The 18,275-nt window shown below is 40.6% G+C and overlaps 1 protein-coding gene across 8 annotated transcripts in view; it reads right to left on the reverse strand.

Annotated features, from left to right (window-relative positions):
* Positions 1 to 446: 446 nt before the first annotated feature.
* The window catches only part of TICAM2 (TIR domain containing adaptor molecule 2), a 30,287-nt gene continuing 12,458 nt past the window's right edge, over positions 447 to 18,275 (reverse strand). For 3 of the 8 annotated variants that reach the window (XM_084882848.1, XM_084882849.1, XM_084882845.1), the window contains one exon: positions 14,799 to 15,770. In XM_084882848.1, the coding sequence (XP_084738974.1) occupies positions 15,011 to 15,715 (705 nt within the window). In that variant the 5' untranslated portion in view covers positions 15,716 to 15,770 and the 3' untranslated portion in view covers positions 14,799 to 15,010. Of the gene's footprint in view, positions 1,140 to 13,114; positions 13,432 to 14,798; positions 15,771 to 17,230; positions 17,414 to 18,275 lie in introns of those variants that run through there. The other 5 variants (XM_084882847.1, XM_084882850.1, XR_014794941.1 and 2 more) reach the window with 4 other exon arrangements.

Consider the following 18,275-nt stretch of genomic DNA (forward strand, 5'->3'; position numbering starts at 1 on the left):
CTAGAGGAACAACCCATAATAGGGTGGTTAATATCATAAAAACTATTTTATTAGCTTTATGAGGGTTATGCTTTTCAGGCGATCATATGTATACATAGATTCTTAGGTATCTACCATGAATTCCTCAAGATACCTGAAATGTGGGCTACACAAAAAAATCCAGTAATTGCTACAGTAGCATTATTCTAATAATGACACTCACCCAGAGGGCAGAACCAAAAGCCAGGAGAGATAAACCAACAGCCTAGCAGGGGTCCTCAAACTTTTTAAAGTGGGGGCCAGATCACGGTCCCTCAGAGAGCTGGAGGGCCGGACTATATGAACTACTAATCTCTACTATAACACCTTGGCTGCGCTCACTGCCCAAAAAACCTGGCGGGCAGGATCAGACTCCCCTGGGGGCTGCATGTGGCCCGCGGGCCGTAGTTTGAAGACCCCTGGCCTAGAGAGTGAAGCAAAGAGTGAGGGAGAAATAACTCCAAGCCTTGAAACCCAATGGAGTTGGCCTAAGTAGATGTCAAAACTGTTTTGGACTGATAACTCCTTTGTACCTTCCATTTACTTCCTTTTTGAACTGAAATGCTGTAACTGTTAGTCTCACCTTTGGAAGTTGGAAGTGAGGGGACGGGTAACTGGTCTCTTTGGTTTCACAAGCCTACACATAGAGAGGAATTGTGCCCAGGAGTCTCACCAGTGCCTGACCTACGTGATGATATTTTTACTTTTGAGCTGATAATATTTAGATGATCTTTTCTATTTTGAACTGATGCATATAAGAATAAGGCCCTTGGGAAGTTTGGAGAAGGTACATGTATTTTTGCATGTGAAATAGGGTTCAGAGGGTGGACTGAAGTAGTCAGAATTCTACCCTAATGTCCCTCAGTCCTTTATAATCACCCTCTTTGAATGTGGGTGGAAACTTGAATATGATATCATTCCTATGATTGTGTCACCTTTAATTTCAAAAGGGAGATGATCCATCTAGGCCTAATCTAATTATGTGAGCCTTTCACAGGAGGGAGTTTTCTCTGGCTGGTGGAAGCAGAAGTCAGAGAGATTCAAAGCATGAGAGGCTTCAATGCGAGGAGATTCTCCTGCTGGCCTTGAAGGGTTCTGCTGCTGCCATGTTGCAAGAGAACCTGTAAAAGGAATGTCACAGGTTGAGAGAGGAGATTTATCACCTTTGAGAGAGGAGATTTATCTTGGCTGCCGACAGTCAGCAAGACAAGGACCTTAGTCCTACCATCACAAGGAACTGACTTCTACCAACAACCTGGATGAGGATGGAAGCAGATTCTTCCCTAGTCGAGTCTCCAGAGGAGAATGCAGCCAGCTGACACTCAGTCCAGCCCTCGGTAGCATCAAGCAAGGAACTCAGCTCTTGCTTTCTAGGCTTCTGACAGGCAGAACCGTGAGCTAATAAATGGGTATGACTTTAAGACACAAAGTCTATGGTGAATTTATTATGCAGCAAGAGGAAACTAATACAATTCTTAAATACATATGACTATATTCAATGTAAGTTTGCTTTGGTATAATTGAAGCCAATTAATATTCAAGCCATCAATTGCTGATTCTCTTTTTAGTTATAATAATTCAACAGCTAACAACCACATATCTCTACTGTGCTTCCAAACACAATCAAATCACACATTTCTATTTCCCTTTTTACCCCTAAGGAAATTCTAATTCATTATGTTAATCACAGCAATGGAACTACACTAAATCAAAATTCTATAGGTAGTAAGCTTCACAAGGGACTTTGGTGATAACAGAACATGTCAGGCCAAGAATGGTTGATGCAGGCAGAAGACGCGTCGGCAGGCACTGCAAATCACATGGGTGTGGGAGGCAGGCTTGAAGTCAGGCCAAGAAATGTTTTAAGGAACATTACGTGAGCCCTTCAAAGGAGAGAGCCTTTCAAACGTTTTAAGGATGCAGAATCCAGGCTAAGGTATTAGAGAAACAAAGCGTCAAGAACATGAGAAAAGAGCCTGCAGAATTCAGGGATCCAAGACTCAGGCTCTAGACAAGAGTCCAGGAAGGAGACTTGCAGATTAGCAACAAGAGGAGGCTTGAGACTAGGCTACCCAGTACTGAGCTCAGCGTGTTGAAAGGGAAATCTAAAAGAAGGAACATAAAATCCACACAGCTGGGGGGAGAGGGGGGTTAACATATAGAAATATACTAATGAAGTAAAGGTGGGTTTTTTTTGTTTTTTTTAAAATATATTTTATTGCGGTTTTTTTTTTTTTTTTTTTTTTTTACAGAGAGGAAGGGAGAGGGACAGAGAGTTAGGAACATCGATGAGAGAGAAACATTGATCAGCTGCCTCCTGCACATCCCCGGTTGGGATGTGCCCGCAACCAAGGTACATGCCCTTGACCGGAATCGAACCCGGGACCCTCCAATCCGCAGGCCAACGCTCTATCCACTGAGCCGAACCAGCCAGGCTAATGAAGTAAAGGTTTTTAAAGTGTGGCTTCTATCAGCACTATGGGCATCAATCAGTTGGGAACTCCTTGGAAATGCAAATTCTCCAGTCTTACCTGAGAACTCAGGAATCAGGAGCCCTTGGGGTTAGGGTTCAGCAATTGGTGTTTTAAAACGCCCTCTGGGACATTGTGATGTGCAGTGAAGTTTGAGAACCACAGCAATAGTGTCTTCACCCTTACTTCCACTGACAAGTATCTTGAGAACTGCAGGACCAAGACATTAGCCTAGTTCCCTCCTTCCTCCTGAGCCTGCTTCCTGTGTTTTCACATGAGAGCCTTCCTGTCAGGGCGTGTGGAAGAGGAAACATGGTCAAAATGCTGTCCGTTTTGTTTTTCACTTTGGGAACGTGATGAAGTAGATTACTGTTGGGCTGCATGTATGCATATTAATTCAAGACAGGTTTATAACAGATTATAACTACAGTTGTGAGTATGCGAAATGGCTTATCTTGTATTATTATTTATAAATTATTGTAATATTATTCATATGAACAACTGTAAACCTACTTTTGCCCCACCCTGCATTACTGCAGGAACAAGTGCATGTGGAATATGATCTGGAAGAGAAGAGGGAAAGACAAACAGTAGTTTACTATAGCCAGGCACAAGAGCAAAAGAACAAAGCAGTGAGAAAGCTCGAAGGTAATTCTCATCCATGATATTGCTCACATGAAAAACAAAAATATTTTAGAATATAGTTTTCCTGACTGAAGAAAATGATTTTGTAACACAAATGAAGGACATTAGCATAATACACTATGGTGTATTATGCTAAGGGAAATTAGAGAAAGACAAATATCGCATGATCTCACTTATATGTGAATTATAAAAAAAAAAAAACAAAGCAAGCCCTAACCGGTTTGGCTCAGTGGATAGAGCGTCAGCCTGTGGACTCAAGAGTCCCAGGTTCAATTCCGGTCAAGGGTATATACCTTGGTTGTGGGCACATACCCAGTGGGAGGTGGGGGGGTGCAGGAGGCAGCTGATCAATGTTTCTCTCTCATTGATGTTTCTAGCTCTCTATCCCTCTCCCTTCCTCTCTATAAAAAAATTCAATAAAATATATATTTTAAAAACAAACAAACAAACAAAAAAGCAAATGAATGAAACAAAACAAAACAGACAGACCCATAGATATAGAGAACAAGTTGATGGTTACCAAAGGAGAGGAAGGCAGGGGAAGGTGGGTGAAATGAATGAATGAAATAAGAAGTAAGATCATGTCTAAGTTAAAAGCACATATATTAGGAGTGTTTTGTGTGTGTGTGTGAGAGAGAATTTGGTGCCTATTTTGGGTCACTTTATTATCCAAGTACTATCATTTATGAAACATTGAAAAAAATAATACTTACTAAAATGCTTTTATTGTTTCCTTGACTTTTTCTTACATAATATATTGTACAGTTTGTAATCCAGAATCTAATTGTAGCTTTTATCATTATTCCTAATCCTGTGTCTTTATGGTTTATTATTATGTACAACTAGCCACATGGCACTACACTATTTCTAGAACTGAAACACATCAGTTCTGAAGCTCATATATGACTTATAATATCATTCTCTGCACATTGATTAACAAGTTATTACCATGATCCTTTGTAATCTTTTGTTAAACGTAAACAAGAATAGATAAAAAGAGAAACCAGGAATAGTCAAATTATTATTTTTTTAACTAAGAATGATTATTGGTATTTATTGCCAAAAAATAATAATAAGTGTGGCTGAATAAAACATAAAGTAGAAACTCCCTTTTTAGAAATATATATATTTTTTTATTTCAGAGAGGAAAGGAGAGGAAGAGATAGAAGCATCCTATATAATTCTGTATAATAAAAGAATAATATGCAAATTGACCCTAATGGCAAAACGATAGGGAATGACCAGTTGCTAGTATATGCACTGACCACCATGGGGGCAGACGCTCAACACAGGAGCTGCCCCCTAGTGGTCAATGCACTCCACAGGGGGAGCTCTGCTCAAACACAAGCTGGGTTGATGGCTGCAAGCTGTGAGTGCCACAGAACCTCTCCAGTCGCTGTGGCAGTGCTAAGGATGCCTGACTGTAAGGGAGCAGGCCTAAGCCATCAGCTGGACATCCCCCAAAAGCTCCTGGTCTGCCACAGGCATGTCTACCTGCCAGCTTAGGCCTGATCCTCCCAGGGAGTGGGCCTTAGCCTGCAGATGGACATCCCCTGACTGTGAGAGGGCGCAGGCTGGGCTGAGAGACCCCCACAAGTGCACAAATTTTTGTGCACTGATCCTCTAGTCATTGGTAAGAGAGAATCACTGATTAGCCGTCTTCTGTAAATCCCCTACTGAGGATTGAGCTCAGAACCCGGATATATTCCCTGACCCAGAAATGAACCAGAAACTCCTGGTTCACAGGTCAACATTCAACCACTGAGCAACACCTTTTTTCTTCTTCTTTCATACGAGGATGAAAGACACACCCTTCTGAAGAAATATGTTCCTGCTATTGTTGGTGTACTCCCAATCTAACTTCCTTAAATCAGCCAAAGAGAATTATAAAATTTCCATAAAGTTAACCATTAAAAGGAACAACAGAATTTCTCTCCCTTTATATTAAAACTATTTTCTTCAGTCAGAAAAACTATATTCTAAAATATTTTTGTTCTTCATGTGAATTTTAAAGCATAGAATTACATATAGAAAATAATGTGTGCAAATTATAGTGTTGCCCTTTGCATGGAGAAAAAAACAAACAAATATGATAGTCCCTGACATTCAGAAGCTTGCCTTACCCTCACAATTAGGCCATGTTATTCTCCTACTAGACATAAATCATCTCACAGAACATCGTTTTTCTTTTTAGACTGTGTTTTGATTATTTCTGCTCTGATCTTTATTTCCTTCCTTCTTACTCACTTTTGGCTCTGTTTGATTTTCTTTTTTAAGTTCCTTTAACTGTAAAGTTAAACTGTTTATTTGAGATTTTTCTTGTCTCTCATATAGGCCTGTAATGCTATAAATGTCCTTCTTAGGACTGCTCTCACTGTGTCCCATAGATTTTGGTTGTTTATTCTCATTTTCATTTGTTTCAAAGTATATTTTTATTTCTTCCTTGATCTCATTGTTAACACATTCATTATTTAGTAACATGTTATTCAGCCTCCATGTCTGTGTGTGTTTTTCAGTGTTTTTTTTTTTTTTTCTTTCTTGTGATTGATTTCTAATTTCATACCATGTGGTCACAGGGGTCTTCAAACTACGGCCCGCGGGCCACATGCGGCCCGCAGAGGAGTCTGATCCGGCCCGCCAGGTTTTTTGGGCAGTGAGCGCAGCCGAGGTGTTACAGTAGGAATTAGTAGTTCATATAGTCCGGCCCTCCAGCTCTCTGAGGGACCGTGATCTGGCCCCCACTTTAAAAAGTTTGAGGACCCCTGTCAGAAGATGCTTAATATGATTTCAATCTTCTTGAACGTATTGAGACTTATTTTATGTCCTAACATAACTTTTTCTAGTCTATCCTAGGAAATTTTCCATGTGCACTTGAAAAGAATGTATATTCTTCTGCTTTTGGGAGAAATGCTCTGAAGATATCAATTAAATCCACCTGACCTAGTGAATCATTTAAGGCCACCATTCCCTTGTTGATTTTCTTTATGGAACATCTATCCATTGATGTTAATGGAGTGTTTAAGACTCTTAAACATATAAGAAGATGTTCAACCTCACTTTTAAAAATATACCAATTAAAATTTTAATGAGATACTATTTTTTGAGATGCTATTTTTTATCTACTACATTGACAAAGATCAAATAGTTTGGTAACATGCCTGAAAGAATCTGGGAAAACAGTCACTCATATAATGTTGGTGGAGAGTATTTTGACAGTATCTATAAAAATTTCATAGACATTTGCTCATTAGTCCATCAAGTCCACTACTAGGCTTTTATCTTACTGACAATCATTCATGCATGTGCAAAATTTCACACATATTATTTGTTACATGAATTCATGCACCGGTGGGGTCCCTCGGCCTTGCCTGTGGGGATCAGGCCGAAACAAGCTCTCTGACATCCCCGAGGGGTCCCAGATTGTGAGAGAGCAGTTCTCGGGTGATGCACCCCTGAATCAGGCTCCCTCCTCTCTTGTTCCAGGTGCATCACCTAAGAACTGTAGCTGCTAAGTCACTGCAGCTTGGCAACTTCTGCATTTCGCATCTGCCCCCTGGTGGTCAGTGTGCATCATAGCTACCAGTTGGACAGTCAAACAGTCGGATGGTCACTTAGACTTTTATATATATAGATAGGAACATTGTAACAGCAGACTGGAAACAATCTAAAAGCCCACCAATAGAAACTGATTAAAATAAATCACCATACATTGAAACAATGAAATATTTGACAGTCAAGAAGAACAAAATAAGGAAGCTCTTTATGTTTTGATATGGAAGACCTCTGAGATTGACTGATTGATAAGCATGATTATATATATCTGGCCATCTGGAAGAGCAACTTAGGAGCTGGTAATATTTATGGGCTTTGAGAATGGAAACTGGATTGCTTCTTAGAATTTTGAAGCATTTGAATATATTATTTGTTTTAAAAATTAAATAGAACTACGTTAAATTTTTAAAGTTGAGCAGGCCTTTGTAACCACAGAAAATCGCTTGGATCCTAATAAGGTCGTCCAAAGAAGAACAAGAGAAATATCTCAGCAAAGCATAATAACCAAGACCTATTGCTCCCCTAAGTTCCCAGTTGTCAGGTAGACTGAATTATTTACTCCCTGAGCCAACGCCTTCGCAGAGCACTAACCAATGCCAGAATTTCCTGGGCGACTGAAATCAGGGCCCTCACCTTCCTCTCCTTGCATGCTAGCAATGGAGAAGCCACCACAGCACACACTTTGACCAATAAAAGAATGGCTGAGCCTTCCGGTTCTTTAGCTGACATAAAACTCAGAGAAACAAAGAAAGTTTTGGAGTCCCTAAGTCTCGTTACTACCAATCCTTATGTCACCTCATCTCCAGAGCACAGCCTTTGAGTTCTCTCCCTTGGATCTGCTCCAATATCTGGATGTCTGACTACATCAGGCACCTAGCCTTGGCTAGAGGGAGGCAGTGCAGCTCATCTTTACAGACGTTCTTTTTAAAGTTAAATGCAATAAATCTGTTTCTGTTTAAGTGGCAGATGGGTTGTTCTTTGGCTTTAGGAAAACTTATGTGAGGAAAGTGAACCCATATGGTCTGATAGGAAAAAAATAGGGCAACTATCAAGATCTGGATCGAATTACTTAGCTAATCGCTTAGCAGTCGGCCATGATTAATGAGCAAGGTCACGATGAAAGTGACTTCCTAGAATGCCTTACTCATGTTGGCTTTAAGCACTTTATTATTATTATTATTATTTTATATCCTCATCTGAGGATTTTTTCCCATTGATTTTTAGAGAGAGGGGAAGAGAGAGGGAAAGAGAGAAATATTGATGTGACAGAAATACATCGATTGGTTGCCTCCTGCAGGTGCCTGGACCAGAGCCCGGCCGGAGAGGAGCCTGCAACCAAGTATGCGCCCTTGACCAGAATCAAACCTGGGACCCTTTGGTCCGCAGACTGATGCTCTATCCACTGAGCTAAACTAGCTAGGGTTCTAAGCACTTTACCTGTAATAACTCATTTATTTTTCACAACAACTCTTAAGAGGTAGTCATTATACAATTTCCATTTTACAAATGGGGCAACTGAAACATGGAAAGTTAATTGACCCAAAGTTACCCAAGGGGTAAATAACAAAAATAGGATTGAACCCAGATAATGTGGCTCCAAAGGCTGCACACTTATGAAAACATTTGACATTAAGTCATAGTAATTTTACCTGTAGTATGATCTAAGCATAAAGAGTAACAATTTTTGTTAGAACCAGCCCTACTGAAACTCATACATCAGAGTGTGTGTGAATGTCTATATTTCCTTTAGACAATGCTTCGTACATTGCTGAATTTTTTGTTCCGAAGACATAATAAACAACATAGTTATATATACCCAGAAGCTTTGCAACACTAATTATCCCAAAATAGACACAATTCCCACTCATTTTTCTTCTTCCTTCTAAATCAAGGCAGTGTTTCATTTAAAATATGTATCATCTAGTGTGAGTTAAGAAAGCAAATAAAGCAAAACAGGAGTCCTCAGCAAAATTTAGGTCAAAACCTGAGTCCTTAAGACTGAAGACTGGAAGAGTTAGCTAGACAGAGCACAGTGGAGTTGGACCATGTATCTCCTGACTCCTAGTCATGAGTTATTCATACTAGTCAAAAAACTAGAAACAGGGTACCTTTACCTCACCATGCCGTTAATTGATTTTACCTAGAAATTGCTATGGGTTCTCCTCATGCCACCAACCGACCTTTCCTAAGATTCTCCACCCTGGGAAGAGCAGACAGAGTCATTGAGAAGCACCAGACTCAGAGCCAGATCACTTGATATTCTAATGACTTCTCTATCTACCAGCCTGCGATCTTGGGCTCATTACTTATGTCTCCAGCTTCATTATCCAGGGACTAATAAGACTAATCATGTGAAAACATGGAGATGATGTAAATTAAGTGACCAACACATTAGGTGGTAAAAAATGAAACCAGTTAGCACTAGCATGTATTTCCCTAATTTATGCATCTATTGAGATTTCCTCATTTTTCATTCCTCAAATCACTGCATGTGTAATAAAATTCTACAGCACACCTGACTGGTTTGGCTCAGTGGATAGAGCATTGGCCTGCACACTGAATGATCCCAGGTTCGATTTGAGTCAAGGGCATGTACCTTGATTGTAGGGACATCCATAGTGGGGGTTTTGCAGGAGGCAGCTCGTCGATGTTTCTCTCCCATCGATGTTTCTAACTCTCTATCCCTCTCCCTTCCTCTCTGTAAAAAATCAATAAAAAATATATTTAAAAAAAATTCTACAGCACTTAATATGTCTTCAAGTATGTGGTAACTTAAAACTGACTATTAATTATTTCAAATATACAGAAAAGCATGGAAAATATTATACTATCACCTATGTATGTATCCACTGAAAATATAGCACTGTCTTGCATATTTTAAAACTTTATATAAGTGTTATAAGACTGTCCATATCCTATACAATAAAAGCCTAGGTGGTGTCATGCAACGTTATCACAAGATGGCCACCACAATATTGTCACAAAATGACTACTCCTCATGTCATCACAAGATGACTGCCACAAGATGACCACCACAGATGGCCAACAGGTGAGGGCAGTTGTGGGCAATCAGGCCTGCAGAGGAGGGCAGTTGGGGGTGATGAGCCTAGCAAAGGATGAGTTAGGCAATCAGGCTGGAAGGGGAATGGTTAGGGTGAACAGGCTGGCAGGCAGAAGTAGTTAGGGGCAATCAGGCAGGCAGGTAGGTGAGCCTTTAGGAGCCAGGAGTCCTGGATTGTGAGTGAGATGTCCAACTGCCTGTTTAGGCCCGATCCCACAGGCAATTGGATATCCTCCAAGGGGTCCCAGATTGGAGAGGGTGCAGGCAGGGCTGAGGGACATCAGGCCTCTAGTCTGTACTAATAAAAGTCTAGGTAGCCATCACATCATCATAATCCATCACCAGGGAGGGCAGGGCTTGATGCTGCATGTACGGGGGTGGGTCCCAGTGGCTGCTTCACATGACTTCTGCCAGAGTTCCTGCAGCCCAATGCATGCTGCAGAGGCTGGACCCCTGCCTCTGGCCTACCTCTTTGGGGAAATCCATAGAGGAGCCCCAGATGGGTGGGTGGGGCCTACCTCTTTAAGGCGATTCATTGTGGGGCTCCTGCACTGTAAGAGGGCACAGGCCAGGCTGGGGGACCCTCCCCCAAGTGCACGAATTTTGTGCACTGGGCCACTAGTTATTCTATAACTTGCTCCATCCTCTCCAGCATTGTGTTTTTCAGTATTAGCCAGGTTGATATATGTAGCTTTGTTAGTTATTTTAAATGCTCTACAGTATTCAATTGTGTGACCTACCACAATATATTTCTACATTCTCCTACTGGTGGACATTTAGATTCTTCCACTCCCCCCATTTTACTAAGCTTACAAAGAATATTGCAATAGACATCCTCCTCATGAATGCTTCTTTGGGTATCTGTGGGAGAGTTTTTCTAGGGTACAAATTCGGAGGAGGAATTGCTAGGTTCATAAGATATGCCCATTTCAACCTAACTAGCTCTTGCCAAATTATGTTCCAAATTGCTATAGCACTTTGTTATTGCCGTTTGTGGGGTTTGTTTATTTGTTATTGATATATATTTTACATGCCATAAAACTTACCCATTTGAAGTGTACAATTCAATATTTTTTAGTATATTTGCCAAACTGTACAATTGTTGCCCCAATAGAATTTTAGATCCATGTAATAGTGTTTTTACTTATAAATATACTAAGACATCTCTTTGTAAAGCTGGTTATATGTTTTTCCCCAGTGTATCCATGGAAATCCCCTGGGAGGAGCCAGTTTGTACAGATTTCTTTGTTTTAAACCTGTTTGAGTAGGTAGCTGGAAGGAACATTCCTAATTAGATTATGAAACTGCTTAAAAGCAGGTTCATGTTATTTGCTATAAAAAGCATTCCAATTTATTCACCTCAGAGTAAAATGACTCAGAACTAACTCTATTTAAAGAGAATAGGAGGAGTGTTATACCAAATGAAGGAGTTACTTTCCCCCAGAACAATTCCTGCTGAAGACAGAAAGGGAGGGAGGTGTGAACCAGCATAGACGCTGGAGTAAACAGTTGTGAAAGCCAGTGCATTGGCAAAGGAGAAGAGAGCAACCATTTCCCTCCCTCTTAGTCCTCCTCCCCCCCCCCACACAGGTTAGCTTGTTAAGCTTTTAATCAGATAATTTTCATGCTCTAAGTTATGAATGAACAAAACTTTCAAATACTGTTTACTCCAATTCAAACTTAATGTTTTTAATTGACAATGTGGATTGTCAAATATGACTTAAAATAAAAATGTATATAAAAACTAGAGGCGCCGAAACCGGTTTGGCTCAGTGGATAGAGCGTCGGTCTGCGGACTGAAAGGTCCCGGGTTCGATTGCGGTCAAGGGCATGTGCCTTGGTTGCAGGCACATCCCCAATAGGGTGTGTGCAGGAGGCAGCTGATCAATGATTCTCTCTCATCGATGTTTCTAACTCTCTATCCCTCTCTCTTCCTCTCTGTAAAAAATCAATAAAATATATTAAAAAATAATAAGATGTGGTTAAGCATCTTTCTATATTTAAAAATAAATTAAAAAAATAAAAAATAAAAACTAGAGGCATGGTTCATGGATTCCAGTGAGGTCCCTTGGCCTGACTTGTGGGGATCAGTCTGAAACCAGCTCTCCAACATCCCCCAAGGGGTCCCAGATTTCGAGAGGGCGTTTTAAAATTACTGTGGTAAAATACACAAAAAATTTACCATTTTAACCATTCAGTGCAGTGGCATTAAGTACATTCACAATGTTGTGTAACTATCACCACTATCCACTTCCAGAACTTCTTCATCACCCCAAAAAAGAAACTCTGTACCCATTAAATACGACTTTCTATTCTTCCCTCCCCCAGCCCTGGTCACCTCTATTCTTCTGTCTCGATGAATTTGCCTATTTTAAGTACATACAATATTTGTCCTTTTGTGTCTGGCTTTTTCCCCCCTCCCATTTAACATAGTGTTTCCATGGTTGTATCTATGTTGTATCATGTATTAGAATTTTATTCCCTTTTAAGGTGCATTATTATACTATATGTAAGAAGCTGGGTTTTAATGGCACCTTTGAGGCACCATATGTTAGGGGACCTCTTGTTAAGGTGGAAGATAAGTTTACTTTACGGGGTAGGTCATATGCATTGGGTTTTGTTTCTGACAGCTGAAAGAATCTTAATCGACACATAAGGCACAATTCAGATTCTTCTGAAAAGCTCCAGGGTGGGAAATAGGCCTGGAGTACTCACAGTGGAAGCTCTTCAGCATGTGGCACAATTCTCCAGCATTTCCCCATGGGTATGTGTGTAAATCTAAATCTATGTGTGTGTACGTATGTATAGGGTACACGAACACATGACCTAGCCCACACCTTTACCTCTTTTTAACCTTAGTTTAGCTATTTTGATAACTTTCTTTAAAAAAAATGTTCTTATTGATTTCAGAGAGAGAAGAAGTGAGAGGGACAGAGCGATAGAAACATCAATGAGAAAGAAACATTGACCAGCTGCCTCGTGCACACCTCCTACTGGGGATCAAGCCAACAATCCGGGCATGTGCCCTGACCAAGAATCAAACTGGTGAACTCTTGGCTCATAGGTCAATGCTCAACCGCTAAGCCACACCAACCAGCTATTTAGATAATCTCTTGTTAAAACTGTTAGATTCAACATACAGGATACAATTATTCAGTACTTAACCTTTTTCATCATAAAAAAATATTGAACTCCAATAGGAGTGAGACATTGTGTCTGTTGCTCTACAGAAGAGTACAGATTGATGTCTCTTTTGAAAATACTTTTCCAAAATCTTCAATAGTGTTAGTAATAATCAAGTTTAGTCAAGGATAAAGAATACAAACATTTATTTAAGGAAAACCATCCAGCATCAATAGCTCTGAGTTTGGCAAGTACTATGAAGAGTGGGTGATTAGATTTTTGTTGGTGTATGAAATTTGAGATACAGGAAGCAGTATGGCAAAAAAAAAATACTTATTATTAAAATTGAAAAAGATGAGTCAGTAAGCTACTATGATAGGAAGGAACTTGAGGTTACGAAAATATCATCATGCAATGAAAACAATCCCCTCCCTAATAAGTACTAGTAGAGAAGGAGGCTAGACTTACTTGCAAGATTATGGGTGAATGTTCCTCAGGGAACATTTTGGTTCCTGGCTGTGAAGAGGTTGGACTGTACAAAGATGTGAGCAGACCCCCGTACTAGAAGGAGACACAGAGAAGCAGGATAAGGAGAAAGAAAAAATCAGACAAAATGGCTTTGCTCGAGGGTCCCTATAAAAAATATACTTTTAAAAATCTGAGTAAGCATATATTATAATTTTTATGTGACTATAAAATATAATAAACAGCATGAAAACTACTATACACATACAAGAATCCCCTTTCATTGTAAAGATATACATAAAGTCTCCTTAAACTATATTATGCATCACATTACAAAATTCTATTTTTGCTGTTCCCTTTTCTGGTTCCTAGTTGTTCACATTCTGGGAGAGAACCAAGGCCTTTAGAGACCCTTCACTCCAGTCCTTTTCTTTCATAGGTAAAGAAGGTAAGCAGCTTGCCCACGGTCACATTCACCCTCAGTGGCAGAGACTGGACTAGAACCAGGCCTCCTGACCTCCCACTGGGGGCTCTTCACATTATAACATGACCTGGCTCACACCCCACTCCTCCTGGTCTGTAGCTGATGATTCTCCCTGAATCTCAGCTGGGCAGAAGGGCTGTGAGGGACAGGGCAGGTCTGTTGGGGGTTTCTGGGTTGCTATGAGCATGGGACACTAGATAAAATCCTGGTTACAGAAAATGACCAACATGAGGAGCTTCAGGCTCCAGGGAACATCGCAACCCTCCTCCATGGAGTCTATCCGCCACATGACCAACTGAGCTGCTAATCAGTAGTGGGACTTGCCTCCAAATATGCAAATTCCAGCAAAAAGAAAAATACATTTAACTGGATTTTTTTTTTTTTTAAAAGCCCCATCATTCTCACATCTATTTCTGATTTCATGTTCATCAGCACTCAACATTCCATATGTTATATTCTGCCTAAACAGATTTCTGGGCAACAATAGGGGGGATGCTTTATCACAATATTCATGAGAGGTGTCTCAAGAGGGAGGGTCATCAGATCTCTTGGGGCCATTCTTATGTGTTTCCTTTGAGGAGAAAATTAAGTGATATATATTTACTGTTATTTTTAAATCCTCACCAGAGGATATATGGTCTTACTGATTTCACAGAGAAAGGATGGGAGAGAGGGAGGAAGGGAGGGACAAACATTGCTGTGAGAGAAAAACATCAATCAGTTGCCTCCTATTGCACCCCGATTGGGAATCAAACATGCAACCTGGGTATGTGCCCTGACCAGAAACAAAAACTCCAACCTTACAGTGTATTGGATGACAGTCCAACCAACTGAGCCACATAGGCCAGAACGAAAGTGTTATATATATTTTTAAATGTCTATCATGCATGTTTTTGTTCAAGGTTCAACACAAGAACTATGAATTGTGACGAACATCCTTTGTCATATTCATAAATTAGGAAAACTCTGACAGCAAAGATTTTGAAACTGACATTCTCGAGTTTATTGAAAATTCAATTAGTACCACAGTTCTTTGATTGTCTGGCAGAAATTTATCTCCCTTGTGCTCTCTAGGTTTCTGTAAGAATAGGATCTCTTTTATTTAAACCCGTCCTGGAAGTTACTTTCTCAAGGGAAGACAAGTCATTTGTTTTATAAGTTGAGAGCCAGCCACGGGTTCTGTGTTCCACCTCAGGCAGTGAATTCTCTTTGTGCCATTCTTCTTGTCTCTTTCCATATAGTTTGCTGGGTCTTATACACAGACTCCTGGAAAATTCTTTCCACTTGTGTAGGAAAGCCACGACTTTCTTCCTCCAGGGCGTTGATGGTTCGCAGAGCAAAGGGAGTCCTTTCCCGGATGAGGGGGTTGTTCAGGGGCCGCATGGGTATGACAGAGTTGTATTTGTGCTGCCTGTTGACGGAGTTCATGAGGGACGTGTAGAACTGGAACCTACACCAGGTATCTCTTAAAAAGTTCTCGGTCAACAACAAGATGGTCCATGCAGACCCATTCACAGCGTCATCTAAATTCTGTAAATGCTGTCTGCCACACGGCATCTCGGCAAAGATGATGCCGGGTTTGATGCCAAAGTCATTCTGGAGTAGATCCTGGACTCGGAGAGCTTCGTCTGTGTCATCCGCTGCGTGCAATATCACAAATTTGAAGAACACCTCTTCTTCTGTCTCCTCTTCAGACATCCCATCCACGCCCGCAGCTCCCGCCAGCTCTCCCGCTGGCGTCTCTGTTGTGCAGCTGTGCTCAGCAACCTCACGCAGGGAGATGTCAGATTTCTTGGAATCCGACTCATGACATCTCTGACTTGTGTCCATACTGTGGCTTTTACCCAAAGGGAGAGAAAGAGGGCAGGGATCTATTTTAGACTTCCCAACACCCATGATAAATGTCCAAGTTAGTAGAGAAAAGTTTTATTTCTCAGCATTTCTTTTCATTCTAAAAGAAAAAATAACAAAGAACATTGTAAATTTAATCAAAACATTAAAAACAGAAATGTGCATTCAACATTAAAGCTCAAAAAGATGACAATATATAGGTCCTAAAGAAGAAGTGCCACACAGATTATTGGGAAACAAAATCAACTGTCTTTTGTGAGCTTCACAAGGACTACTACAGGTGGTCAAAGGTAAGTTAAAACCAAGTGTTCAGGCAAATATAATAGGAGATATTTGGAAGTTTTCATTTTTTTAATATATATTTTATTGATTTTACACAGAGAGGAATTGAGAGGGATAGAGAGTTAGAAATGTCAACGAGAGAGAAACATCGACCAGCTGCCTCTTGCACACCCCCTACTGGGGATATGCCCGCAACCAAGGTACATGCCCTTGACCGGAATCGAACCCGGGACCTTTCAGTCCTCAGGCTGAAGTTCTATCCACTGAGCCAAACCGGTCTCGGCAATATTTGGAAGTTTTAAATGGTATTCTATTGCTGTGCACGCCACCATCTTTGAGGGTGTGGCAGTCAATTCGCATATTTTCTCCTTATTGGTTGTGAGTGCCATTGGCTTTTGTGAGGGTGTGACTGTCAATTAGCATATTCCCTCTTTATTAGATAGGAAACTAGAGGCCCAATGCATGGGATTTGTACACTAGTGGGGGGTGTGCCCTGCAGGGATTGGCCTGCTGTGGGAGTGCCGCACATCCCCGTCAGCACAGTGGGGCTCCCACTGCATTGAATGTCTGCCTCCTGGTGGACAGTGCACATCATAGCTACTGGCCGACGGATCATTCTGCCGTTTGGTTGCTGGGCTTTATTATATAGGAGTCTAATTTCAGAGTGGAACAATTAAATCAGACATTAAAGAAAAGTATTCCATGTGAATCTAATGTAAATAAATGTTCAGATAATGTTGGTAACATTGTTAATGTAACTCCAAGATAGGCAGTGACAAGGGGGATTGTTTTATCAAAAAACAGAAAGTTCAGAACACATAACTTTAGGATCCATATTTTCGAATATAGGCCCATCCGGTTTATTTTCCAGAGCATTTTTATTTATTGTTTGTGGGCAAAGACCAGAGTTCATGAAGAAATCAGATTACATTGATAATGACATGATTACATTGATAATAACACAGCTTCATATACCAAAGTAATTAAGTTTAGAAGAAACCATTCAGCAAAAATGGTGAAAAATTGTTATGGGAAGGAAAAAAAATAGAGAAAAAAACATCTAGAACTTCTTTCTCGTTTTTATAAAGTATGAAAGGGTTTGCTGCTTCCTCTGAATAGTGAAGGCTTTGCCAGCTCCTGTCTGTCATTTATTATATTTGTACTTCAGGGGTCTCACTCCATAATACATTATGCCAACTACCATGAGGTATTCTAGGCATAATAATTCTAAACTTCTACATACATACATATATACATTCCAAGTAATTAAAAACAAACCAACTTGCCCTGACTGGTTTGGCTCAGTGGATACAGCATCAGTCTGCAGACTGGGGAGTCCCAGGTTCGATTCCAGCCAAGGACACCTGCCCGGATTGCAGGCTTGATCCCAGTGGGAGGCATGCAGAGGCAGCTGATTCTCTTTCATCATTGATGATTCTATCTTTCCTTCTCCCTTCCTCTCTGCAATCAACAAAAAATATATTTTAAAAAAATGTTTAAAAACAAATGAATTTGAACTCTCTTCACTGGTTAGGATTAACTGCAGATTTTTTTACTGCATTGTGAAAACAGGTTGTACTATGCAAAGGTGCAGAAAGAAGCTTCGCCTGCATAATAAAATAACTATTAAACCATTCAGAGACATTGGTTTACTGTGCCAATTAGAACGATCTTCACTTCTTCATTGAGTGGTTTGTTAAAGCAGCTTACTATCATTGTCTTGATCATTAGCTGCTGCAGGTAAGTGTACTTAAGTAATAAAGATATTCGTAAAAATGTCAAAATTTTCTAAAATTCTGTGACATGCCAGATCACAAAGTCTTTTGAACTAAAAACTTATAAAAGAATTACAATGTAATGCCTTCGTTTTCTTAAATACCAGTCAGCAAAAAGAGCAACACAACCCAGAAACCTCTGTTTGCTATTCAACTTCCAAACATACCCACCCGCCCTTAAGCAGAAAAAAGTGAATGACTTTGTCTGAAAGCTGCACTATGACCTTCTACTTTGGAGGGCGAGAGGAAGGAGAGGGCCCAGGGGAAAGGATGTGGAAAGCTGTGTGCTGAAACCTGCCTTTCCTACCGTCAGTGATGCACAGCCGGGGAGATGGTCCGATTCACCGCTCGGGTTCGCAAGGCTGGGAGAAAGGAGAGAACCTGCGCTTACTCTGAGCCATTAACTCCACTGATAAAGGGTTTTACTAGGTCAGAAGGAAGGCTTGGAATGCTGAAGGAAAAGGAGGGAGACAGAAGGCTCACAAAAAGAATCCCGGGAAGCCCCCTTTACAGTTCTCCTCACCCATCAGGAATGGTCAGCACCAGGG

Source organism: Pipistrellus hanaki, assembly GCF_964339955.1.
Source record: "Pipistrellus hanaki genome assembly, chromosome: 4".
NCBI classification, from domain to species: domain Eukaryota; kingdom Metazoa; phylum Chordata; class Mammalia; order Chiroptera; family Vespertilionidae; genus Pipistrellus; species Pipistrellus hanaki.